Genomic DNA, 27,788 nt, shown 5'->3' with positions numbered 1-27,788 from the left:
TTCACTGCAGAGGAGGGATGATGAGTTGAATAGCATCACCTTATTCCTCACTGAGCTCCCCTTGGCTTCCTTGAACAAGGAACATCTTTATTTCCAGGTCTTATCAACTGACACAGCCTCTGTTTGGTGGACTGATTGTTCAGGTGCATTTGCAGCTCTGACTCTTCTCACTGTCATTATTTGTCTCCTCCAGTGCTAGGCAGAGCACATCCTGTGCTGCCAGCTCCTGCACACATCTGATCCACAGCCACCCCTTCACCTTTCAGACACACCCAAAGTAGCACAAGAGTTCATTACATCAGAGGTCTGGGCATCAACCTCTTAGCATCACCCAATGCTGGGAAGAAATTAACAAATGGCACCTGAAAACTATGGGAATCTCTTTTTTGTCATGCAAATGGAACACAAAACCCAGTCATTTGTTAATTTTCTCAGCTCATATATAAACCCGTGCACAGATAAGATCCATCTCAGATTCTCTGCAGCCTAGGGAGGAAAGGGGGGGATATCTGAGATCTCCTTGCAGTTGCACAGAAACAGGGCCAGGTGCTTAAGTGCAGCAGCACTTCTCCAGTCTTTTCCAAAGTCTGGGTTTCAGATCTCTGGGGCCACATTCCCCTGGCTTGGCCAGCTGAAAAAAGCCTTGCCTGAGATGTGCTGTGGTGAAGGAGTCCTTGCACACCTGCAGATGGACATCTTGGACATGCAGCTGCCAAAGAGGTCAATTTCTGTAGAGTTCTCTGGAAGAGACAGACCAGTCACATTTAGCAAAGCCACTATGAAATATTAAACTTTGTGTTTAATTTTTTAAGTCTTTTCCCATTTGTTTAATGGAAGCTGAAACACTGCCATCACTGTCAAGCCCAGGAGCAGTGTTGCTTTGCCAGATCTTTTTGGGTTTACAGAAAATGGCAATATTCATACTTGCATTACAGCAGCAGAAAGTAAAATTGAACATGGCATTTACATTTGCAGCATGAAAATTCAGATCACTGAATGCAACGTGAGAGTTATTTAAGGTCCTGATAATCTATACATGCACACTGCTGGTCTTGTGTCATGCCAGTTGTTTTGAAGGATGTTCACTCTTTAGAGTTTCTGCAAAGGAAAGGAAAAAAATGGTGACAAAATCAACACACTCTGAAGGAAAACCAAACAAATCCAATGTTGAATAAGAAGATATATGCAGTACAATTTTCCTCCATCAATCAAGGAATAAAATACTAAACTGAAAAATTTCAGGGCTAGTTTTTGATCATTTATTCCTAAATTGCTTTCTGTCTGTTATTTTAAAAATCTCTGCATTAGTAACTTTCTTCTCAGACTTTAATTGCTATTTATTACTTGGTCATGTCAATGAAAACAAGAAAAAACTCAGGTAATAGATTCTCCTGTTGGAAGACAATAATGAATTAGATTGTCTTTAATAATACTGCAGAAAATTATGAAATATATAAGAAGCACCTTATAATAAAAATTGCACTACATTTAATGTATAGTTTAGGTGGTTGTCTTGTTTCAAGCTGAGATCTGCTATGCTTACAGGGAATTGAGGCATTGTGAGCTTTGTTCATCTTCACAAGCACTGTAAATTTTGGGAGAAATTGTTTCTAAGCTGGCAGAAATCTGAAAAAAGCATTTTGAAGAAAAGGGTCTCTCATTTATTAATATATCAAAGTGAGTCAGATGGCTTAAATAAAAGAATACCCCTGGCAGCTGCTGAGCTCTTACAACTGCTGTTTTAAATCAAAGGGGAAGGAAAACCCTATATATAAACTCAGAGACAAGCAGGAATCAGTAAAGTCAACAATGACAACAGAGTAAAAGAGGGAGATGCAGCTATTGCAAAGGCAAGCAAGCAGGAACGTGCTAGTAAGACTTCTGCTGTTGACAATGTTCTCTATTTTATATGAATATTTAATCCCAATTAGGCTTTTTGATTCTGTGCCAGTAGTCACTGATGTAAAATGCAAGCACAATACACTTCAGGAGCACACCCTGATAGATCTGTTGATTAGCTAAGGGATTTAGGAGTAACATGAGGGCTGGTCATCAAAAAAGTCAAACCCCCTCAAAATTAGCAAGGTAATGAATTCTATTCTGGACCTGGGTAATATTCCAGAGCTATGGGAAAGTAAAAAACTGTAACTGTCATTCAGCAATTCAAAGGTGAAAAATACATCTTAATCTTTCAAAAATGTTGCATAAAATAATTGCTTTAGACAGCTTTGAAGTGCCCTCTTGGCACACTACTACAGTTTCTGGCTTTCCAGACTCTCATTTCAGCTCAGGAGAAACTCAGCTGTGGATGCAAGGTTTTGCAAGCCCCAGACTCCTCTCACACTCCAGGGACCAGACTGATGAGAGCTGGAGCTAGGCTCTGACACTCCAGATTTTGGGCACTGAAACTGACCTTAGAGCCCTGCCAGGAATTGTATCAGGGGCCAGCAAGGAGCATCCAGCAGGGTGCTTCAAGGGTTATGTGTCATTCAAAATCCTGCCCATCTTGGGACATGGTCAGATACGGCTGCTTGAAGCCTGCAGCTCAGGAGAGAGGCTTGAGGAGCTTTTCTGGCATGAAGGAGCCACTGTAAATATGCACTGGGACCCTGGGACCTCCCTGCCCTGGACTAGTGCTCAACATCAGGCTTTCATCTTGCTCCTTTTCTTTTACTTTCCATCTATGAATCTTTGATTTTCCTAAGGCATTAGGTGTCCAGGAGGGCTGCTGAAGCAGACCCCATGGGAAAGTTAGGAGGAGAAACACCCCAGCTGTGAATCCTCATTGAGCTTTGGGCAGAGACATGGAAAGCTTTGAAGTAAATAAGCTAGATACTCAGGGTGGTTCAATAATTCCAGAATGAGGGAATTACAGAGGGGGTTTGAGTTGTAATTTTGGTTTTATGTGCCTAATCTTTGCTTAAATTCAGGTGCCTTCGAAGACTTTAAATCTGACTCTAAATTGAAATGCACTGCTACAGGCTCTTTCCTCGATGTCAGCTGAAAAGCAAGGGCTCTGGGAAGTTGTCTGGGGAAAAATAAATCTTTTCTATCACACTGAGCTACTGTGGATGCCAAATAGAATGAGGCAGCTTTAAAGGATTTCCCAAGTCAACTCAGAAAAAGTGATTATATAGGATTTATGAAACAGCTTCTCATAAATTTAATAATGACTCACCCTTTCCTCCACTTGCTAGATTGCTTAGCACTGACTTGGATGCTCTGATAGAGCAGCATTAGTAAGAAACCACATGATTTATCTTGAGATGGTATTTCATTCTCTGAAGATAGTTCACATCTCTGATATCAGAATGAAGGAAAATAATGTTTGCATAGTAGAAGGTATATATATGGTATGTTCAAGAAATATTTTTAACTGCTGTTCTCAGAGCTGTTTCAAACAAATCTGGATTTCTCCCCTTAACCCTGTGACAAGTCAACAGCTAAAATGCCCTGAGCATAGGTAGCTTATAATATTCAGTTGTATCAGACTATCATTGATATAAACAAATTTGTACTATTTTCTGAATAGCTGTTACATGAGTAGACTCATACAAAGGAGTAGAAAGATCTTTATGTGTTTGAAAACCTTTGCCACATGTCATGTCAAGAAATTTTGTCTGCTTTACATCTTAAAACTAACTTTTCAGGGGTCATCTTATTATTAAACAAATAATTTCCCTTGATCACTGCTAATTAGCTCACTATATAGAATATGTTCATTACTGTTGTGTGGGGCATTATGAACGATGGGTGAATAGTGCTAATACAAAAGAGAAATCACTGGATTCAGTCGTTGTTTTGTCTCTCTCCCTGGAAAGCTGTAGGTGAAAGGAAACATGCTCATAATTACTAATCAAAATTCTAGCCAGGATTTGCTTTCTAAATGAGTTTAGTGGAGACAGCACTGCTTATTAAGAGTGTTTGGCTTTTTCCTCGAGAAACAACTATGGAAAGTCAGCCTTTCTTTATTTGGCATTATTTTTCTACTTTTTCCTTCCCCAGAAAGGAGGATTTTCCATTCTTTTCCATGTTCACATCTTCCCCCATTCCTCCATAATTCAGCCTCTTCTAAAATTTTTCAGCCTATAGTTCAAGGTAGCCCCCACATTTTCCTGTGTTTCCCCTCCACCCTCCTGCTCTGTGTGCTCTGTCAGCACTACTCCAGAGTGTTGCATGACTGGAGATGTGGGGAGAGACTCCTACACACCATGGCTACCACTGCAAACTCTTCCATCACTTATGAGAGAAATCTTGACTAAATTGCAAATGCTAAAACTCCACATTAGACTTGCCCTTCTATTTTATCTATCTGCCATGTGTTGTCTCAAATTTTATGCTTCAAAAAAACCGAAAAGTTCATTGCAAAATCTACGCCAAACAAAAAAACTCTGAAACTTCAAAACCCGGAACACACAACTCACTACCTGCTAGAACTGCTGTATATCAACAAAAAGGGAGCAAACCTGTCAGTGAAGGTAACAGGCTCTGTTTTCATGGTCACAAAACAATTGCTACATGCAATCAAGTCTGAATAAGCTTTTTAAGTTTTGAAAAATCATCCTGTAATTTTATTTCTGAGAAACAAAAAAATTCCTGGCCTGCAGTGATCACTAAAGGTCTAATACATTTCCAAAGGAAAAGGATAATAGCTGCGGCACTATATCAATCCCAAAACACAACGCATTTCTACCAGCATCTGGCATTTTGGTCTGGAAAACTTAAATTTCACTCTGTGTGAGGACCCCAAAGGGAGCTTTATTCTTTATTTTACTATCACTGCTATGCTAACAAAGCCACATGGTTTGGGCAATTTGGCTGTCACTGTACATTCACTTTCCATGAGTATCTTCTAATCCATACTAGATGTGTGACCCAGCACCGTGTTACGTGAGCATTTTAACTTTTGATGAAGTTCAGAGCTGTCATATCCCTCTTGTCAAAGCTACTCCCATTCTCCAGGTGGTTTATTTAGGATGGGAGCCATCCCAGAGAAAAGTGCATAGTGACATTAAATCCCAGTGGATTTTAAATCCTCCTGACCTCTATAGCCATTGCTGCTTGACAGCATCAATCAACACGACGCCACCACTGTTCCCAGTTTTTCTATTAACCACAAGTCCTTTGTATCAAAGTGCCTTACACAAAATCAAGAGGCAGGGTTTACAGTCTGATAACTCTCTATCCAGACCTGGAAGTAGTTGGGATGAATGGGAGGATTGTGAAGTTCTTTCCTGTCCCACTCTACTAGTATCTCTCATCTGCTCCTTCTTCTCTGTAAATCCTTCTTGGAACCTTGCTTTTTCCAGCAGAACACCTATTGGGAGTGGCTGTTTGAGGAATAAGAGACAAATTAAACTTAGAAATTAATCTTTGTATTCATTGATTTTGTTACAAAAGATGAAGAGCTGCATTTAAACTGGTTTTAGCTGTAATCTGAGCACTTCCATCTACTCGTTATGTTTATGAGACCACATGAAGAAAATTGTGTTAAATTTGTTGCCAGAAAAATATAGAAATTTTGGGGGAACAGTAACAAAGAAGGGTTAGTGAACAGATGTGATTTATTTATAAAGAAAACTTACTAGCTAAACTCAGGATTCCTGCCCAGCTGAAGGCAAATAATTGGAAGGGCTCTCAACCCTGTGGAAAAAGTCCCAGATCTTAGACTGTGAAAGTGCTTACTCATTTTTATTTCATTCTTTTTCAAGGAAAGCTCCAGATAAGAACTAAAGAGGGGGAAAGTGGCAACAAATGCTTTCCAGATCTGAGTATCACAAAAGGCATTATAGAGCTAATGGGAGCAGTGGCCTTTGGTGGCAAACATCTGCAAAGTAGAACTGTATGCAGGTAAATTACTTGGGAAGATTTAGTAGCTACCTCTGAACCAGAAAAGAAAACAGGATCTGTTCATTGGTCCTGATTCTTAAATATGAGAGGGGGAAAAAAAAGCTCTTGGGGCCTGGGCATCATCTGATATGGTGTTTGTTGACACAGGGCAAAATGTGCCAGAGTGCCTCAGCTGCAGACATTGTGGATGGTGCCACACCTCCACTTCAGGCCCTGTTCTGGCCCAGGTTAGTTTGCAAATATAGATGGAAATTGGGCCCAGAATCACACCCTCACAGTATGATACTGTTGGCAGCAGGGTGACCTTCTGCTTAGGAAAATTAAAAAACCCATTCCAATAAGCACAGAAAATACTAGTCTTCAGTCAGATCCTGAGGGAAACATACACCCTACCCTTTTACCCCCTCTTACCCCCATTCAGTCTTCCCTGTTATCAGAAAAACATTCTCAAAAAACAAAGATGAGCAGCTACACAAGAATACTTAAAACGTATTTCCTAATATCCTTTTTGACAGTCTCAAAAGACAGAGAATTTTCCTTCTCTGAGAATTCTTTCTATTTAATTTTGACTTTATTAACCAGACCTTTGGTGTGGGGTTCACCAGGAATGTAGTGATTACACCATTACAGAACATCATAGCTCTGTAAGTTATAGGCATAACGAATAATTCTGGGATTCTCTTGCAAAAATGTAGACTTGTGCAGTTAATTTCTCCTCCAAACCATTAATTAAGAAAGGATGCTGGGGAATGGATGCTGAGGGAGGGCAGCCAGGGACAAGTGAACCAAAATATTATCACATGGTCATTAAAGTCACTCATCCTTTCATTTACAAGTATAAAGTAACAAGTAGAACTGGAGAATTTCAGGCATTTCTTAAGAAGGCTGTCTTTCATTTTCTGGGGGTTTGGGCTTTTTTTTTTTCTTGTTTTAGTTTTGGTTTGCTTGTTGTTGTTTCTGTTTTCTGTAGCCTTTTCATTAATGGAACACATTAGGATAAACATAGGAGGCTTTTTCTATAAACCACCAAGATACAGACTGTTTTAAAAAAAGTACTCCCAAATATTACCGACTATGAAACACTGTTAAGGGAGGTTTTATGTGTTCCTGGCGAATCAGATAACAGTACTGGATTTCCCTCCTGAGATATACAAACCTGCAAGTATGACATAAAGCCTGGTGAATGAATGTAATATATTCAGGCAGAAATCTTTGTACACATACATCTAATTATAAAAATAGTAATTTGGGTGGTTGTTTTTATTTTGTCTGTAACAGCAGCCATTTTATCCAGATTTTTTTTCCCCCCCTTGGATTTGCTTTTTCCTCCCTCAGACACAGAAAATAATTATTTTTAAACAATTTTTTAAAATGCTTTACAACAGTATGGTTAAGTTAAAGTGACTCTGATCCCATATCTCGATGAGGTCACCATTCTGTAAGGGGAAATGCATACCAGATGCTGCAAACATTCCATGGGCTTGGGAAGAAAGGAGAATGAAAAAGTTGTCTTGGTTTTCTTCTGAGGCTTTTAATAAGGAGCAGTCCTGTGTTAGAACTTTGAATTAAACGCAAAGAATCTGCCTTGACTCCTAAAGCCCTGACAAGGCCAAGCATGTTTCCTGAGCAGAGTCCAACATTATTGCTAATGTGCTGGTTTACACTGGCAGAGTTCCAAGTTGTATCACTATATCTGTCCTAACTAGGGGGCTCTATCTTACCCCTATCAAGTTTTCCAAAGCCCCTCTTGTAGACTATGATTGAGCATGCTGCAATATGATGCTCTTATAACAACTCTCACGTTTAAAAAAAAATGTTAATGTTTAAATGTCTCAAGTTCTACTAGTTTGATTCGTAATGAAGACTGTGAGACATGTATATCTAACACATGACATGTTTGACATTTTCTGAAATTTACTGTCTAGGGAAAAAGCATCAGTGGAGTTACCACTTTTTGCCTCATCTATAGAAATGTCACCCAGCTGTGAAGAGATTTCACAGGAGAAACTTTGGCAATTAAAAGTGCTAATTAACCTGCAGTCATTTTACAGCATCTTGTCACTAGCCACCACCCTCTGACAGCTTCCATATGTTGACACCTGTTTATGGGATCCCTAGATCTCAAAAATCTCCACGCTCCACTATTAAGTCATGCTGGTGGTAGCAGACAACTTGTGGACCTTGTATGCCAGGAGGCTCGTGGCTAGCAGCAAGGACAGCTATTTGGGTCCAGCATTTACATATAACATCTCAAAAGGCAGTTGGGCTGTGTTCTTGTTGTCCATAATTTCACTTCCTGAAAAGTATTTCTGTGGATATGATTTGTCTACGACACCCTGAAAGGCCACAGTGTAAAACTGAAACCTTTCCATCTCAAGAGGAATGGCAGTTTAACCATTTCTCCGCTGTTCCTGCCTCCTGCTGTGCTAGATACATCACCTAATTTAATAATCTGGGGACTTCCAGTTGATGCTCCCAGATGGCAAACTCAGTCTTACTGTTGGATTTGGCAGACAGGAATGTCTTGAATCCCAGCACAGATCAGGAAGCAGTGAGTATGCAGGCAAATTTGAGACTAGGGAATCCCCTCCTACTCCCAGTCCTAGTCAGATTTGAAGATGAACTGCTAGTCATCCTGTGAAAAAGGGTGTCACGTGTGGGGAAACACTAAAAAATGTAGCAAGTCTTACTTAAATCTGGAGGCTGGCATAAATATAACCCTTCATTGTATAAATGGTACCTGTCAGAATGTTCTGAAAGTTGTTTTCAGAGTAGGATTTCACACACCTATTTAAAAGAGGGAGATTTATATGGGCATATTTTTAATAAATGAAAACTTGCTACTGTGGGACAAGACACAAAGCAGTAAGAGTCAGCAAATTATCTATCCTTGTTCATCATGACTTTGCTTTGCAGGGATTTGCATTTTTTCAATGAATGCACCAATATTGGGTTCAAATTTATAAACAGATTTTTTTATCTGTTTATCTGTTTATTTTTTATCTGTAACACTACTCTTCTGTAGTAACTTTAAGAGTTTAAAGAGTAGTCATGTGTCATGTGTCATGACGGACTATATGTTAAGAATCATGAATTATCATGGCAGTGATATCATGGTGCATTGGAGGGTAAAATCAAAGGTCTATCAAAGCATGTGTCTGTTTACTGTGCATTTTTGGATTTTAGGGTGATATTTGAAGTGAGACATTATGGGGAATAACCTAGTCCCCAAAGGCTATCTAAGATTTCCAAGTATTTTTCAAAGTATGATTTAAAACCTTTGTGACAGGAATAGAAATGAAATCTTGAAATCAGAGAACAAAGTGTAACAAATATTCTGGAAAGGAGATATGATAAAATAAATGCAATTGAAAAAAAAAAGAAAGAAAATTTGGAAATGGAGTGACTACAACAAAATGTACTGAGATGAAATGAGGTGCAGTGAAAAGGACTGAAAGTTGCCAAAATTCTTCACACTGAAATCCTAAAATCAGGGAAGAAAGGTAAACAAAGAGATAGGAGAAGAAGTTGAAGAAATGAAATGCTAAAAAAAGAAGAAAATTCTGAAATGCAGTGAAAACAATAAAAGCGAATGGAATAACATGAAGTGCAGAAAATAGGACTGAAGCTTGACCAATTGATTGTCACTGAAATCACAAAATTTCATTTCATTTCCTGAAAGGAGCAAAACATTTAGTCTCAAATATTCAAAAAAATCATCTAATCTTCACCCATCTCTACAAAACCAGTCTGACTTCATGTGAGTGGCAAGTAGTGACATTTTTGAAAATCAAGTCTTACCTAATAAAGCTGGGCACACATAAAAACATTCATAATCAGGAGACATCCTACTGGATCATACAGAAATTCAGCATATATAGTATGGATTGTAGAAAGATAAGGAAATACCAGTCAGCCTTGCTGAATACAGTATTAAATTTGCATGTTAAGAATAGACTGGGGCAGTCAGATATCCAGTTTCACTTAGACAAATACATAGTTGAATATGAAATGGTGTTTCATAAGAAAAAAGTATCTTAAAGCACTGATTCAAATGTATGACTGCCTACACCATTAAACTCTTCAGTAAGCTAATGCTTTAAAATTTTAAAATTAACGTCAGTGTTTCCATTCCCTCTCATGTCTCCCTTTTATAGGCCATGTGTTTTCAGCTTGCCATGTAAAGCAGTTACTTCATTATCTGTGAATTAAGCTGGAGAAAGGATCCTAATATTTATCACATAAGAACTGAGAACAACTATTTCAGTATTCTTATGCATGCATGAGACTTGCAGGTGGGTTTTAAAACAGAAACAGCAATATTTACATGTCTCTGTCATGTTATAGGTATTATTTTGACACAGCAGTGTAGATATTTCCAGGGATGGAGTACCTGGAACCATGCCAGAACAGGGGGAGAGTCCCATGCTTCTGTGTGAGAGAGCTGAAGGCCCTTTAGTTTTGTTAGGAGAAAGGAGGCAAAGAGGGGGACATTCTTTATAGGGTAGACCTGTGGGTGGAAGGCCTCCTGGATTATGTGTGGGAAGGAGTCATGAAACAATGTGGGAAAGAATTGTGTCTCTTTTAGGTTAGACCAAAAGTAATTGTTGTATGTTTATCGATTTTGTTATACATGACTTGTTCTAAACACACGTACAAACAATCTATGCTATTGTTCTGAAGGGTATGTCTGTGCTGCTGACAGCTTCTCAGAAGCTGGGCAAATTACTTGCTGCATTCCATTTAGTGTAGTATTGGGGGCATTTCTGTGTTGCACTTTGGTCTTTTGGGGTGTGAAACCACCCAGTTATTTAATCTCAATCAGAAGAATCCACCAGCTTTGCACCAGCTCCTGTTGCTTTTGCATCTCCTTTAATATGCTTGCCAGTACTCTGAAGCAGCAGCAAGACATCCACAGCGGCCTCCAGTGTACTGAGCGAAGCAAAACTGTATAAAGCAAAACAAAGAAGAAAATGGAAGAAAATAGTTAAAAAAATAGAGACAGAGCAAATCAAAACACAGAAGTCAGCAAAATGATTTTTTTTTAAAAAAAAATCTCACAAAACTAAATTAATTGATGAAAACATATGCTTGCTAGTGGCGTGAACATGCAAAAATACAATTGTGAAATTTTGCTAAAAAAACAGCTACATGACAAAATGGTAAATATTTACCTGCTTACTACTAAGCAGTGAAAATCAGTTTAAAATGGTTTGTAGAAAGCCTTGTTTTCATGACTGAATAGCAGGATTTCTGGGGGACTTCAGCGAGAGATCAACACTGAATATGAGAAAGCTTGGTATTTCAACAATGAACTGTCATAAAATTTCAGAAAAGGCAAAGATCTGGTGTTGAGCAAAAGCGAGGACTAAGCATCAATTGCCAAGGTTAAAGCATAGGAAAGGAAGGGTGATTTTCAATGAGGGCCTTCCGGAGAGCACTCTACGAGTTGTACATTAAACTACTCTGGGGGCAGCTGGGTGAAACATAATCCGATATACAGGAAGTATGATGTTATGATCTGATGGTTTTGTGACAGGGGTCATGTAAAGACAGAGAATTATGTCCCGAAGTACTAAAAAAACCCAAACCGTCTCCTCGTTCCTGCCCATCCCGCGCCGCTCCGGGCTCCTCAGGCCGCCGTCCCGCCTTTCCGCGGGGGCGGGGAGATCTCCGCCGGGGCGGCATGGCGGAGTGCGGGGGGCAGCGGGGCGCGACCCTGGAGCTCTGGGGACACCTGCGGCCGCTGCGCTCGGAGGCGCCGGGCGACGAGGAGGAGAGTGACGAGGACTTCGAGGAGGAGCCGCTCTTGGCGGAGGATGCGCTCCTGGAGGCCGGCGGGCGGGAGCTGTCGGCCGCGCTGCCCCCGCGCAGCGCCGGTGAGGGGCGGCAGGACAGTCCGGGGCGGTCCGGGCCGGGCGGGCTGCGGTGCCCTCCCTGCACGGGGCTCGGGGCTCGGGGCTTGGCGCAGGGCGCCGGGGAAGCGAGCGGGGCCCGGCGCTGCGGGAATGGCGGCGGCGCCCGGCCCCGGCCCGGCCGCCAGTGCGCGGCGGTTTCCGTGTGGGAAAGGTCCCTGCTCGGCCCTTCCCCGCTGAACTGACCACAGGCAGGGGACGGGAAACCGAAGTAGGTGATGAACAGGTAGTGAAAGGGAATCTGTGCTTTTCTACGGGCACAGGATTGCAACAGTAAGAAAACAAGGTTTTCCCATTCAAGTTACTTTACAGGAAAAAAACGCGTTTTTTTTTTTTTTCTTTGATGACACATGAGTATTGATACTTTATGTTAATTTCCAACTTTATACTTAGAGTTTAGAAAAGTAGGTGAAGTTGTAATAACCTCTGCCTAGAAAGTGCTTTATCTGCAAGTTGTTTTTAAAATGGGCTAAATAGCCAGGGAGAAATAAATAATTTATTACAGAGCTGTCCTGGTGAGGAAGAGGCCCTGTTAAACATAAGTGCCCACTTTGTTCTGGTCATAGCAGTTGGTCCTCAGTTGGTTCCTCAATCAGGGAATGGTGTATTATTTTTTTGAAGGCAAGGAGGAGGCAAACCAGGTAATACAAAATGTTGAGAATTTATTATATTAATTCCTTATAATTTTGGTGGTTTTAGTCACGGGAAATAATTGGTATACAAACATATCTGAAGAGTCTGGTCTCCTTTTATGACCAGGTGACACAGCTGGTGGATGCTGGAAAGGCTGTGGATGTTTTTTCTATTTGGACTTCAGCAAGGCCTTTGACACTGTCTCCCACAGCACACTCCTGGAGAAGCTGGCAGCCCACGGCTTGGACAGGAGCACTCTGTGCTGGGTTAGGAACTGGCTGGATGGTCTGGCCCAGAGAGTGGAGGTGAATGGGGCTGCATCCAGCTGGGGGCTGTCACCAGTGGTGTCCCTCAGGGGTCTGTGCTGGGGCCTGTTCTGTCCAATATTTCTGTTGACAACATGTGTAAGGGAATTGAATCCTTCATTAGTAAATTTTCAGATGACACTAAGCTGGGAGCCTGTTGGAAGGGAGGAGGGCTTTGCAAAGAGACCTGGAACAGTTGGATGGATCAGCAGAGTCCAACAAGATGAAGTTAATAAGTCCAAGTGCCAGGTCCTGCATTTTGGCCACAATAACCCCTGCAGCATTACAGGCTGGGGATGGTGTGGCTGGACAGTGCCCAGGCAGAAAGGGACCTGGGGGTGCTGGTGACAGCAACTGAACATGCGCCAGCAGTGTGCCCTGGTGGCCAAGAAGGCCAATGGTCCCTGGCCTGGATCAGGAATAGTGTGGCCAGCAGGAGCAGAGAAGTCATTCTCCGCCTGTACTCGGCACTGGTGAGGCCACAGCTGGAGTGCAGTGTCCAGTTCTGGGCCCCTCAGATTAGGGGATGTTGAGACACTTGAGCATGTCCAGAGGAGGCAACGAGGCTGGTGAGGGGCCTGGAACACAGACCCTGTGAGGAGTGGGTGAGGGAGCTGGGGTTGTTTAGCCTGGAGAAAAGGAGATGCAGAGGTGACCTTATCACTCTCCACAACTCTCTGAAAGGTGGTTGTAGTCAGGTAGGGATTGGTCTCTTTCTCCAGGCAGTATCTGACAGAACAGAGGACACAGCCTTAAACTGCGTCAGGGGAAATATAGGTTGGATATTAGGAAAAAGTTTTCTATAGAAAGAGTAACTAAGTATTGGAATGACCTGCCTGGGGAGGTGGTGGAATCATCATCCCTGGATGTGTTTAAAAAAAGATTGGGTGTGGCACTTGGTGTGATGGTTTAGTTAAGGTATTAGGGCTGAGCTGGACTCCATGATCTTGGAGGTCTTTTCCAACCTAGTAATTCTGTGAAATTATGCAGGCATTGTGATAGAATATTTTGTGATAAAACTGTTTAAAATTCAGTTGTAAACTTGAGCTGGAATAAATAGCAAACTGTAATATTATACATATTTAATTACATTAATAAATTCATAGGCCAGGTTCATTCCTCATGCTTAGAGGAGGAGTTTTAGTACTTGTTTCTGAGTTTGGATTCACTTTTGCTTTTAGATATTAATGGAGAGACTGGCATCAGGAGTTTATGAAAAGCCCTGCTTTGCTCTTACTACTGCTACTTACAGAAAAGTTTGAACCACCTTTGAATAAAAAAAAATATTGAAACAACAAAACTCTTTTAATCAACACAAAATTTAATTTTTATGACTCTCAATTAACACTGGACTTGTTTTTCTTTTTCAGTTATTATACAGGAATGTGGCACCAAAAAGCAGTATGAAGTAGTTGGACGTTTTCCATTGGTTGACCCTTGGTGGAAAGTTAATGTTAAAGTTAAAAAAATGGGGTCAAAGTACTTTGTGCAAGGATATCCATCATATTTTCTGCAGACTGATGTAGAAGAAAACAACCGACAAGTATTTTCACTCTTTCTTAAGGAATGTGGTGTTCCTGAAAATTGGAAAGAGAAGTTTTTTGCTTGGCTTCCTATGGAGTCTGTGCTGAGTTTTAGCGATCTTGAAGAAAAACTAAAACAGTTCCAAATTTCACAGCTACAGCCAAGGAGGAGCCAAATAGATACCAAGGATTATGACATCTTCTATTATGTTTCAAAATCATGTAGGTATATCCTGTGCTTTAATTGTTTTTTAAGGCATTCTATCTCATATACCGAATTCAAACTAAGATGTATTCATTTGAAATGTATATTCAAATGATTCTTTTTTTAAAAAATAATTCAGGACAGTAGGACAACTGATCAGTTAAAGATAGCCATACAGAAAGACTTCGCTGGATTCTGTAGTCTAGGTGGAATTGTCTGTGCTTGGGATACTCCAGCCCTGGAAGTGCTGAAGGCCAGGTTGGATGGGGCTTGGAGCAACCTGGTCTAGTGGAAGGTGGAAGGAGTTTGGAACTAGCTGACCTTTAAGGTCACTTCCAGCCCAAACCATTTTATGCTTCTGTGATTCTATGATGCGAAGGCACTGGTACTTCCTATATAGTTTATTTATGCTATTAACTACATAGTTTATTCAGCTATAACAAGGCTTATTGAAAAATGGGTTCAGCACTATTTTAGCATGGTGACGATGGCTTTTTAAGACTGTGCATGTTCAAAAGTAGTGTAGGTGCTTCTCTGTAGTACAGGGATCATTGAAGGAGTTCAACATAGTCTTAATCAGCTGTGCTAAATAGACTAGGTGTGTTTGAATCATGCCTGTCAGCAGACTGGTGTGGCTGGGAGCAGACTGTGGAAGCACTGGAATGTCTCCACATGGAGATAGTTCAGACTTCTGAGGATGCTGTTGTGGGCAGTGTTGGTGTGTGTGAGGAGTGTGACTACCTCAGCGTTAGAAATTGGATCAGGAGTGTGCTATTGAAGCAGACATCCCCCTTGTCCCCCCTGTGATGCAGTCTCTGAGAGCACTGACTGTATCCCTGCTGGATGAAACTCAATGTGTTCTACTTGCATTCCTGAGGTACTCTGATCTATAATGGGCATTCAATCTGTGGGACCAGACTTAGCTGGTCTGAAGCAAAACACTGAAATACACAGGTCAGGATGTCTGAGGTGTGCCCTCAGCATTAGAGCTCTTGTTTTGCTGTGATGATCTGTTTTCATAACCTGTACAGACAGGTTGGGTCTATCTACAGTTATGTGTAAGCAAGCAAAGTTTTCCACTACTTGGTTTACTGGGCAGTGTCAGGTCAGATGATGGAGATGATGCTTTTGGATGTCAAATTATGTGTAACAGGAGAGTTCAGAGCCTCTGCTAGACTTGAACAGACTCTACTTCAAATCCCATGTGTAATGACAGGAAAATATTCAGAGTTCTGTAGACTTTTTTGGCCTCATTTTGTTCTCTAGTTGTAATGATAGAAAAGATTGCACAGTGTGCTTATGTATTCTCTTCATCCTTCTTGTAGCTGGTGGTTTTGTTCTAGTATCTAGCTTAAATTGATTTGCTATGTTTTAAGCTTTAATCTTTCTCTATCCCTGAGCAACATAGACCCTTCCCCTATACCAGTTGCTACTGTTAGTATTGTAAATTTTTTTGGTTGTCATTAATTGTTATGGGCTTGACTAGTTTATTCTTCAAGTCTTTATGGTATTTTTTTGTGTGTAGAAATAATGTATATTGATGATTTACATGTAAATTAAGTACTTGCTTAGAAGGGAAAAGGTTTTATCTTTGTCTTTATGAGGGTAAGACAATGACCAGAAGAAATACTTAAGTGAGAAAAATTAGTGTTTTAAATTTTCCTTAACACTTACTTAAAAATAGCCTATTTTTTCCAAGAGATAAAGCTTCTGAAAGTCTCACTTTCTTTTTAAATCTGATTTTCTTTCTTCTGAAATTACTTTTTTAAAGCAAAATATGGAGCAAATCAGTTCCATTATTCCTTTCTCTCAGCCCATGACTGATGTAAACAGGGAAAGTGATAGCTTAATTTTGGGGTTATTGAGAAAGCCAGTGGCAAGCACTTTTTTGGTAAGTTCCTCTACTGATCTGATACTACAAATTTAGAAGCCTCTTTTCGTATTTTGCATTTGAAATACATGAAATCTGTATGAAAATTACTTCTAGGTAAGAGGCAGGCATGGTGAGGTCTGAACTGGCTTTCTACAAAATGCTGTTGAGTATGGAGTTTAAACCAAGTGCATAATATGTATATTTTCCAAGTGAATTCATTTAGTTGCTGGTTTTATGTCATCTGTTTACACTGTTTTTTTCTTAAGGCAGTTCAGGGAAATAAGACTTTTAAAAAATTTGAAAAGGGTTATGAAAAATAAGAAAATGAGAGAAATTTGTGAAGTCTTGTGTATAAGGGAGGCAGAAGGATGAAGCCAGAGTCAGTGTAATTTGCTTTGCAACAGTCTTTGTATATCACATAAAACTTGCTGTGCTTATGGTGCATGCAGTTGCAGGAAAGGCGGTACTGGGAGCTCTGGCTTTTCCGAGAATACTGGAGTTCTTGCCGATTCTTCTGCCACGCCACTTTTGCTGTCTGTTAGATAAGATGTGTTGGCAAAGAAAGGCTGATACGGATGGTGAGGAGGTAACTGACGAGATGGTAACAAAATTGGATGAGATACTAAAGGATGAGCCATGGAAACTTGGATTCAGCAGGGTAAGTAATATTAAGTACGGTAAAAATATGGTGTTTGCTGCATTTGAGGTGCATTAGACTATAGTGCTGTTTTAGTTGGGTTCACTTGATTGAATGGGCATTTGTAGGGGCTAAGCACAGTTCATTTGGAAATGGATGATGTACTGGACTCAGTTTTAGCAAAGGGTTTTGTTTTTCCAGTTGGTCTAGAATAAATCTCAGAAGATTTTTGAAAGTGGTTTTGTTACAACCATTTGTTTATTATTCTCTACAAGAGACAGAAAATGAAATGTTTGAGGTAATTGGGCCAAAAGTTAGCTAATTTAAAATCCTCAGCTGTTCTCTTCAATTTTATACCGGTAAATGAGACTTTCTTTTCCTAATATGTAGAGCAGTATCTGTGCTTTCATAGTAAGGTAGATAAGTTTCTCTGTAAGAGGTCATCTGGTCCAGTAGTTTGTTTTTTTGTAATGGAATTTGCAAGGGTTGCTTACCTTCCTGTTTTCCTTTGCTGTGCTTTTCATGAGCTTTGCTGCTGCACATCATCTTAGCAGTCCCGTACCTCACATAGGAGCTACAGCTTTAGTTGTTCAAAAATGTGCTTGGTTTTCCCTCTGCTTCACTGATGAATGTTCTGACTTGTCTTTAAGAGCTCTAATTTCAGAGATTCAGCAGGGTAGCAAATATATTCCAGTGTTTCTCATACTTTCCTTTAAAAATATTTTCCTGATGTCCAATTTGACTGTTCCTTGGTGCAATATGGACTTGTTGCTCTCTTGCTTTAAGGACCTATAGTCTCACTGCAGTTTTTTATTGCTTGAAGACTCTCTTAAGCTTTTTCTCTCATGACTGAGCAAGTTAATTTAATTTTTCTTGCTCTCAATGTGCAATATGATTGCATATCTCAATCTTTCACTATTTTGTGATAGTGTGGCATATTTCTTGAACATGTTCAGTATTCTGGCTAATGGTTTTCTTGTGCTCTGTCCCTACAGTTTGTGTACCTTTACATGAAAATAGGTTATTTGGTGTGCATGAGTTCTCCCTAATATCCCATTTCTGTGCCAGGTATTTTTATTTTTAAAAATTCTGTTTCCTACAGAAGGGTGACTAAAGAGGAATTATCATTTCAGCTTACTTTTAAGTATTTTGCTTTATGAAAAGTACATACATTTTTGCAAACTTCTACCCTCTGAATTGCAATTTGTATTTACTACGAGGAATGCTATTCAGCAAGAAGCTAACAACTTCTGAAATAAATTTATGTTTGCTTTTACTCTTTTTGGGGAGAAGATTATGTATAAGGAGTTGAACCTTCCTTACTGTGAGGCAACTTGGGCCGCCTTCTGTCAGTGTGAACATCTCCTCTGGAAGATTCCTGACTTGCAGAAGAATGCATTAATTCTGTATGATCAGCTCAAGACACGCTGTAGACAAATGGGACACACATATGAAGATCAAGATGAATTAGCTCGTTTTGTATCCAAACACATGTCCATTGAGCATGTTTGGCAGTCTCTTGAATTTTTGAAAGATCAGAACGTAGTGATTAAGGAGAAAAAGCTGGTGTTTCTGCCTCATCTTTACAAATCTGAAAAAGATATTGCAATGTATGTAGGTGACCTTCTATCAAACCACACATGGAAACTGGATGTGGATGTGAAAAAGATACTTAACATTTCTGAGGCACCAAGAGAAACAGTAGATAACAAAATGGATATTACCCAGGCACATGAAATGGATGAAAATAATCCAGACAATCATAATGGTGAAAATCACTTTCCTGAAAAGGAGGTGGGCTCTGTGTCTGGTATCCAAAGTAGAACAGAGGTAGACAAAGATCAAGTGATTGCTGTAAAAAAAATTTGTTCTAATCCTGTCACAATCATAAGTGGAAAAGGTGGCTGTGGGAAGAGTACAATAGTTAGCTCCCTTTTTCGTCACTTAAAGCAGATGGAAAAAGAAGTGGAAGCTGCTTCTAAGGACTTTGAAGAAGACTTGGATGCATCTGAGGAATGGAATACATTTGATCACCACTGGGAGTCAGAGAATATGTATGCAAAAAAAATATTGAATGTACTGTTCACTGCACCTACAGGGAGGGCAACAAGTCTTTTGAGAGAAAAAACGCAGCTTCCTGCATATACGCTGCATCAGGTAAGGTTTGTTCTGGGTTTTGTTTCTTGTTTTTTTTCTTTTAATTAGGTTATGGAACACCTTTTGGTACTGTCCATTTTGTTTTGGGAAAAAAACCTGAAGCTCGTTATTGAACTTTCCTTAAGAAATGTGTAGCCTATTTTTGTTATTAATGTTAATGCTTGAGTACAGCTTATCAGCATCTGAAAGTCAGCATTATGTTTTGGGGAATCTTAAATCATTTGAAATATGTTATTTGCTAACTTTGGTTTCTTTACTATTTATACATATCTGAAACTTGTGCTTCTCTAGGGCATTGGGTTTTCTCAGCTTCTCAGTTTTGCATTTCATTTTAATGAAGACAGAAATAATTTCTAGTTGGTAGAGCTGTTTTCTAGGATCCTGTTGCCTAGCAATTATAGCAGCACATGCATGAAAAGATCAGTAGCCTGGGGTTGAGTAATGAGAGAAATTTCATTTGCATAGTGTTTTCTTAATTAATGTTAGGTATTGTGGAATTTTTTAGAAAAAAGTAGAAAGCATACTCTGTTAATAAACTTAGGCCAAGTCTCTCTTGTTCTAGGTAGCAAAAGGTGCCAAGAAGACATTGGAGTTGTGGAATAACCCATATAAATAGAAATTATAATGATAGAAAAAGTAGTGTTGGCTTATTTTATCTTCGGGGACTGGATAGTTTGTTGCCTGTTCCCCTTCCCCATGCAGTTTTGGGTATTATTAACCACAGCAAGTTGTAGTAGGAGGTGTTCTGTTACTGAGCAGCCTAATGGTTGACCTTGTGTCTTTCCTGTAGGAAAAAAAAGACATTGCTTTTATGTAAGTCAGTGTCGCTTATCTCAGCTAGAATTGTATTCACTGAGCTGGAAAATAAGACTGAATGGTTGAGTCTTCTGGGTCTTAACAGGTGTAAGTTCAGAATTTCGGGTAATAGCTCTACATACGTTAGATGATACCACACTATCTACTTTTGTAACATAGTTTACAGTTGATTAGTGTCAGAGCTTGCTTTTTGTTTTTAGATTATCTATAGTTTTAAATCGTGGAGGCGGAGTGACCAAGAACAGCCATGGAAGTTTTCTACAGTTACGGTTCTCATTGTGGATGAAGGAAGTTTGGTGTCTGTACACATTCTTAGTTTAGTTTTAAAACTCCTGTGTGAGCATGCTCAGCTTGCTAAACTTATTATTTTAGGTAAGTGAACAGCAAATTTAGCATTATTCAATGTGTACTAATGCACAATATACAGTGTAACTATCAGCTCCCACAGAGTATCTTAAAAATCTCAGAATGTTACATTGTTCTGAACTTGGATACTTCTGCTATTTCTTAAGGTCAGATAAGAGAGACAATTTTCCAAAGGTCAGTATGAAAGTATCAGTATTTCAGTTATTTGTTTAAAGTGTTTTGTCTTATTCTGACTTCCGTGTGGTAGGTTATTACATCTTGCAACTTTTCTGATTTCCTTAAATCTGAAGGAGCTATTGCTAGCATATGAATTGTATGTTAGAAGGGAGTTTCCATGCCATTCTTAATGTTAGGATCATCATGTTTTAATTTAAAAAGGAAAGCAAAGAAATGTAAAGTCAAATTTTTATGCTTTCTTAGAGGTTTCCTTTTTGACATGCCATTTATTGGATTTGTTTTTAAATACGTAGCTTTCAAAATATGTTTGAATAAGATGTGTTCACTGTCAGTGCTCATCAGGCATGGCTGAGTGAGGAGTATAAAAAAAACTTTAACTACACTGCAACCTTATTCCTAAAGTTTCTTAGATTCTTTTAAGTTTTATTACATGTGAATTGTATTAAGGATGGAGATTACAATGTATAGGCTTGAGTATTTATTCATTCCAGTGTTCATTTTTTTAAAGACAAATTTCACAGATGATCGGTTATTTCTTCTCACAAAAACTAACATGCATTCTGTTTAGGTGACACTAGACAGCTACCGAGCATAGACCCAGGAAACATGTTAGCTGATATCTTTGAGGGTCTAAAATCAAGAGGCTTTTCTGTGGAACTGCGAACTAACCACAGAGCTGAATCACAACTAATTGTAGATAATGCATCAAGGTAGGATATCCTAATGTGTGTATGAAGAATTCCTGTAATTCTTGCTTGGCCTCTTACCTGCAAATAGCAGTGCATCCAGATTTGACTCTGTAGTATTGTTAAGATTTTTTAGTCCAAATCCGTAACATTGGTTTTAAAAACAAACAAACCCCCAAAACAACAGCAACAAAACCCTACAGATTTTTTCAGAAGATATATTGGACAAAAAAATGTGTGTGCTAGAACACTCTTGAATTTTATGGGATGTATTTCACTATTATGCTATCAGATACTCTCTGTTTTTGAATGAGTTGTAAATGCACAGTTGACTCTATGCCTTCTAAAATGGCCTACAATTGCTCCTCTAAAAAGAGTCTTTAAAGACATTGCTGGTAAGTGTGACAACTAAAACAGACTGAATTGCTTGGAGAATTTAGATGTCAAGGGTCATTACATCACTGTTTCTATTTTTTTCTGTATCAGTGCCTAAAGAGTCTAAATGTTTCCAGAATTTGAATTACTTCTGTTTTGTAAATAATCCTGTTTCCTATCAGTACTTGATTTCTTCTTTAAACCTCTAAGAACGAAATCTAGATTTTGATGTTAATTGAATTGGAGAATATTCTGAACATTTGCAAGATGTCTAGAAGTGTTTAACAAACATTCTTGTTTTTTGATGACACTTCTGTTTTACTCCATTTTGCTCCCATGGGAAGAACTGTATGGGTAATACTAAGTATCTGCTGAAGTGATGGAGGCTTTAGAGTATAAACTACCAATTTTTTTCAATGTGAAATTAAGCTGTGCTCTGAGGAAGGAGTTTCCAGGGCATGTAGTGTAGATGACAAAAATTTCAAAGTGGTGAATTTAGGCTGATGCAGATGATGATATGCTGGAATTCTTTAACTGAAAATAACTTTCCGGTTTCCCTCCAATGCTCTGGTCCAGAATCTCTCACCGGCAGCTTCCTGAATTTGATGAGGTGCTGAAAGTTTCTGCTTGGAATGAGGAAATGACAATGCCAGTCCCGGAAAAGAAATTTATTTTTATTGCTTTGCCTGCTGGCGGGAATTGTGAGAGTATGTGTGTATAGTCAGTTTGTTATCTTGATTTTTCCCTTTGGTAAAGCATAGACTATTGTCTGGAACAAAAATTTTGGGAATATTTTAGTCTGGCTTTGTGGTATAAACTTATATGCTACATTCAAAGTTTTGTCTTTTGCCTTCTGTAAGTGTACACAGCAAGACGTGTAAGTGCAAAGAATGGGCTTTAGAGCTGCAGCTCACCAGTTAAGACTTTGAAATGGGGGACAGCTTCCACTGCTGTAACTAAATGTGGTTGTCTTTTTATATTGTATCTGGAGCCATCAAACCTTTGGAGACTTTCAGAATCGATTCAGAGGCGAATCATTTGAGCAATAAGCAACTGTAACAGTATGGTGTGCTGGACAGGAATGTGCTCCCAGCTGTAGAACTGAGTTAGGAAAATTCTAAGAAGCATATATGGATGCCAGTATTTATTTTAAAATGTTTTGGGGTCGGGGCTGGAGGCATTGTTTACTGGGTTTTTTTGACATTTATTGGGTATAAGTGGATTGAGTGGCCTCTCTTATATGCATTAAAAAGCTCCAAGGAGAATGTGGAAAAAAATAATAGCACAAACACTATCACCTTACCTTACTCTAGCAAAATCCTCAGCAAACAGAATACTAAAAGTAGATTTCTTCTGTGAAATCCTAGTGTGTAGGTCTGTAGCTTGAAAATATTTGATCTTTACGTCTTCAATGGGCTGTATCTAAACCTTATTTTGCATGAAATATGCTCCATGCAACTTGTTTAACACAGAAATAAGAATTTGTTTCTTTCCATATCACTATTGTTTCTCAGATTTTAATAGTGGATTAACTGCATGATGTTTCCTTGGGTGTTTTGTGGTGTGTATTTGTTTCTTTGAGGGGTGTGTCATTTTGTGTGGGAGTTTTTCAGGGCGGTTTTGTTTCTTTTCTGTTTTTTAAACAAGTTGTGATGTTATTAAAGCAAGAAATAAGCCAAGACAGTTTCATATTGAATTATATTTTTCTTTTTTAAATTCAATATTTTTATGTTTTACTTTTTATGTCTTTTAAAACAGATTTACAAACTGCAATAAAGCTTTTACTTAAGAAAGGGCCGGGATTGGAGGATGCCAAACAGTCACAATTCATTGCTTTCAGAAGGTAACGGAGTGTGCAGGCAGACATTGAAAAAGTCCTTGCTAGCAGCCACAATCTAAAAATAGCTGAGTGTGTTGAGTTGGAGAGACTAATGGCAGTAGCATAAAACTGCTGGATACTTGGATTACTCATCACATAAGAAGGGTGGGATGTAGGGCTCTAAGACACTTGGAAGAAAGATTGTGGAAGTTAGTAATCACAGGAGCATGAATAGTATGCATGGCTTCAAAGAAACACTGAAGGGATGGAAGGGATGAAGTGCACTAGTCCCAGTAGTCCATAACCTTGAGTTCTGCACAAAGGGGTACTTAGGAAAAAGCTCCTTCACCTTTAATTGTGGAGAACCTTTTCTCAGTAAGTAAAAAACGCCTACTATTTACAGGTTCCCAGTGAGCTAGTAAGTGATTTGTGAATGCTGAGTAACTCTGATTATCAATTTTTTTCTCCAGTCTGCATTCAGGTACAATACTGTATATTAGTACAATACTGCTATCATTATATATTAAATTGTTATTAATACAATACTGCTATAAGTGATTTTTGTGTATGATTCTTCTATAATATATTTATAGGTATTTAAGCTGCATTTAAAAGTTAAAATTCCAGGTCTTTAAAAAGCAAATAAATCTTCTTGCTATTTTTAATATATCCACAGAAAATAATCTCTCTAGGTTTTAGTTTTTCTTTAATTTTCTTTATTGTAACAACATATTTAACTAATCTAGGTGTACAGTGCAAAAACTTTCTGTGGTATTTAGACAAAACTGTTCCTTTACTGCTCTGTCTTCCAAACTCCGAATAAGTAATTGTTCTTAATAGATGGTGGAAGATCATCAGAGAGAAAAGGGGCTTTTTCCATTATTTATAAATTAATGCTAATGTGACATTGCTTGTAATTGTATGTTTTGTATATCATGATTTTGTTCATGTTCTTATTTTGTATGATTTAGGCAAGATTGTGATCTAATAAATGAACTTTGTTGCCAACACTATTCAAACCATTTAACCAGGTAAGCCAGTGTTTCGCATTTTTCCTGTGACCGATTAATTTTGTTTTTGAAAGTTTTTTTGTTTTGAGAGTTTTGAAAGTTGAATTTTTGTTTTGAAAGCCGGGACAACATAGTAAATAAGGCTGTAAAACTTCCAGTGTTTCATCTAGAACTGATTATGTTATAAATCATTCATAAAATAAACTTTATTTTATTATTTATAAAGTTATTTATTATTTATAAAGTTTATAAACTTTAATCTCATTTTGAACAGTGGTAAACTGCTTTTCATTTAAATTCATTGTGTGAATTCTGAGATTTTAAGTTACTGTTGAATATTCAAAATCCATATAAAAGCAACATGAAAAAAACCCCATAAGGTTAATTTTTTTTTGCTACTGTATGATTTCTAAATATATTCTGAAATATTTTTTTGCTACTCTATATTACTGTTTTTTACCAAATGGTTTTACAAAAGTTCAAGACATAAATGTCTTACCCTAACTATTTTGATTATTATTAAAGTTTTTAAATTTGGGTCAAGTATAGAGAGCGAAAAGAGAAAAAATACTGAGATGTGGTAAATGCACACTTTGTAAATACATTTTCCCCTTCTTCTTTCTGTGACCCAGAGACCACAAGAACCGACTTCTATTTCAAACTGGGGACAAGATTGCCAGCACGCGCAATGTGTATCTCAAGGATCTCTTGGCAGCCAGTGGTGTCAGAGAGGGTCCTGATAGCCAGAAATGCGGAAGTGCAGAAACCACACTCACTGCAGAGGCTGATGAGGAGGGCAAACGACTCTGCAATGGGGATATATTTTTCATTACAGAGGTAACTCTTTGCTGTAAGAACCTGCACAAAGAAAACCTGGTGGGAAATTACTCAGTGCTTGCTGAATCTCCCAAACAAAACAATTCACACTTTATAAGTTTAGCCCATAATACATACTTAGTTTGGCTAAACAATCATGCAAAAGACATAAAAAAGACAAAGTGTGATAGAGAATTCAAAAAACCTCAATTCTGAGCTTTTTTGTACAATGTGTTTCAGTTGGTCTGATTGTGTTCAGTGTAAATACGTTCTGTAAATACTCAAATGTATTGTAATTGAAATAGATAATGTTTAACATAGTCTGAAGTAAAGAGTAATGCTACAGCTAAAGTTTTCCCTGGCAGAAAACCAAGCTGGCCTAAAAGCTAACAGCAACAAAAAACTGGGTTTTTTTTCTGGGTTCAGTGAGTTGAGCAGTGAAAGCATTAGTAGTTAGGGTAATCCCTGAACAGTGAAAACTGTTTTCCTTGAAGGTAGTCAGTGAAAAGCAGCAATTTATTTGGTTTAATGTCTTCTGAAACTTTCAGTTGGTCGATGTTGCAGGTGTTGTAATTTCAGGGAAAGCTAGAATAGGGAAGTACAGACATTGCACCAGCTGCAGATCCAGGCTCACTACTGAGTGTTGTGCTATTCTTTTAGGATGCAGAAATTGATAAGCAGCGCTTGCTGACCATCAGCAGCACATACGGCAGCTCCACATTCACTGTGAACTACAAGGCACTGAAGAAGCTGTGTCACATAAAGCATGCCTGGGCCAGAACTATTCACACATTCCAGGTAAAAACACGGCAGCTGTGAGCTAATACACTGTATTCTCTCATGAATGAATCAGTAATGTTCTTGAAACTAGAATTCCTTATACAAAATATTCTTGAGAGCATCCCCAGTTGCCTCCAACTTCCTCATTCTCATCTTTTTTTTTAACTATTTCCTGGAAATCAGCCTTTGAAAACCAGCATTTTCCCACGTTTCAGGGCTCTGAGGAAAGGACCGTGGTGTACGTGGTTGGCAATGCGGGCCGGCAGCACTGGCAGCACGTGTACACAGCTGTGACCAGGGGACGCTGCCGGGTCTACATCGTGGCTGAGGAGCTGCACCTCAGGAAAGCAGTAAAGAACAAGGAGATAACCAGAAAAACACGTTTGCAGAGGTTTTTGAGAGAGGCAGTTGCAGAAACCAATAGCTGTCCTGAACAAACATCCTCTTCCCTGATGAAGTGCTGGCAAAGTCAAGAGCTCGAGACTCAGTCTGTTTCTCTTACTCAAAGTGCTCCTGACCCACCTGAACTTCAAAGTGACCTCGTGATACAGGAGAGGTCATCAGTTCTCAGTAAAGAGCAGACAATCAGTTTGCAGCAAAGTCCATGTAAAAGACAAATTCCTGCCTCTGAGGATGCTACAAAAATACCTTCTGTAAGTATCTCCTTACTGAGAAAGTTTAAAACAAACTTTTGCACTCTGTTTCACCAATGCAAGTCACCTGGGCACTTACGATGTTTTATTAATATTTATTTAATAATTTTCAAGTTTACCAGTAATTGGTGAAGCAGTCAAATTTGGCAGATGTCTTTGCAGAGTAATGTATGGCTAATACAGAAAAAAAGGTTTAATGTCAATAGTAACAAACTTACACATGTTTTTACTCTCAGAGTGATCTGTTGACCAGCTTAGCCTGTATCAGCTTATGGTCTGTGCACAAATGTCAGTTTTTAGGTGATGTGCTGTGAGATGCATATAAAATGTAATAATTGAAATTGATTTTTATAAAGTCAGACCTGCTAACAGATGATTTTTTTTTTCATTACATCTAATTTCTGAGCTCATGGAGAAAGAGCCTTTCTTGAAGAAGCTAAAGTATTTTAAGTCTGTTTCAAACTTGGGTAACATTTTTGTTTTGTTTTGACAGACAACAGCAGAAGAATCTCCACTTGGATCTTCCAGACTTAGAAATCTAAGTTTGGGTCAGCAAATTCCTAGGAAGCTTTTCAAAAACTAACAGACAATTATTAATTGGTCTTGGTATGAACCTTTACCAAACCTATTCGAGATATTTGGGATGGAGAAGCTGAATATGCAGGTGCCTTTCAAGGGCTTTCTTGGTTTTGCATGTTCTATGAAGAACAGCTTGTTTTATGCTGTGCCTCTTATTTACATTTTCAGTGATCCATTTTTACTAGATTCACTGGTGTACTGGTCATCAAAAATCATGTAATTCTTCTGTTTTGCTGAAGAATGAACTTACAGGTTGTTGAGGATCCAGATGTTCCCTTAAAAAATACACAAGGATGTATTTTGATTTTAAGACTCCTAGCTGTCCATACCAAGATTTACCCATCTCTGAATGCTGCAGTATTGATGAGATGCTCTTACTGATGTGCCAAAACTATCTTTTCCTTGAGTAAAGCAAACAGTTTACTACGGGGTGTAGGTTTTGTGAGCTTTGATGGATTATGGATTTTAATCTTGTTAAGACATAACAAGAAAGTTGCAATCAGTGATTTAAAAAACTAATTCTATGATGTAGAACTTGCCATTGCTGCTTTAGCTAATAGTTCTATGCTGATCTATGATGATCATGGTAAGAAAAGCAAAACTTCAAATCAGA

General features: G+C 38.8%; 1 protein-coding gene and 1 long non-coding RNA gene across 3 annotated transcripts; one reads left to right on the top strand and one right to left on the bottom strand.

Moving 5' to 3' along the window:
* Positions 1-455: 455 nt before the first annotated feature.
* LOC131573286 (uncharacterized) lies at positions 456-5,793 on the bottom strand. Its single transcript, XR_009276169.1, has 3 exons — positions 5,586-5,793; positions 5,192-5,330; positions 456-1,098 (listed from the first exon to the last, which is right to left on the bottom strand). It is a non-coding gene; the product is annotated as an uncharacterized LOC131573286 (long non-coding RNA).
* A 5,649-nt stretch (positions 5,794-11,442) lies between these two features.
* Positions 11,443-27,680, top strand: LOC131573285 (DNA helicase B-like). Of its 2 annotated transcripts, XM_058827084.1 has the most exons (13): positions 11,443-11,729; positions 14,074-14,448; positions 16,754-16,962; positions 18,235-19,098; positions 20,115-20,286; positions 21,026-21,167; positions 22,095-22,225; positions 23,277-23,361; positions 24,309-24,368; positions 24,980-25,184; positions 25,824-25,961; positions 26,159-26,596; positions 27,090-27,680. In XM_058827084.1, exons 1-13 carry the CDS (start codon positions 11,537-11,539, stop codon positions 27,177-27,179), a joined length of 3,102 nt encoding a protein of 1,033 aa, XP_058683067.1. In that variant the 5' UTR covers positions 11,443-11,536; the 3' UTR covers positions 27,180-27,680. The 2 variants fall into 2 exon arrangements, with proteins under 2 accessions (XP_058683067.1, XP_058683068.1); XM_058827085.1 differs by lacking the exon at positions 14,074-14,448 and having other exon boundaries at positions 27,090-27,678.
* Positions 27,681-27,788: the final 108 nt, after the last annotated feature.

Source organism: Poecile atricapillus, chromosome Z (assembly GCF_030490865.1).
Source record: "Poecile atricapillus isolate bPoeAtr1 chromosome Z, bPoeAtr1.hap1, whole genome shotgun sequence".
NCBI classification, from domain to species: Eukaryota; Metazoa; Chordata; class Aves; order Passeriformes; family Paridae; genus Poecile; species Poecile atricapillus.
Note: the sequence above shows the minus strand (reverse complement) of the source record. Positions and strands in the feature narration are given on the sequence as shown.

Excerpts from the sequence above, each read along its gene's own strand:
- LOC131573285 (XM_058827084.1), top strand. The coding sequence starts at position 11,537 with ATGGCGGAGTGCGGGGGGCAGCGGGGCGCGACCCTGGAGCTCTGGGGA. Across the intron at positions 16,963-18,234 it reads GGAAACTTGGATTCAGCAGG|ATTATGTATAAGGAGTTGAA; the intron begins GTAAGTAATATT and ends TTTGGGGAGAAG. Across the intron at positions 22,226-23,276 it reads TGCTGGCGGGAATTGTGAGA|ATTTACAAACTGCAATAAAG; the intron begins GTATGTGTGTAT and ends CTTTTAAAACAG.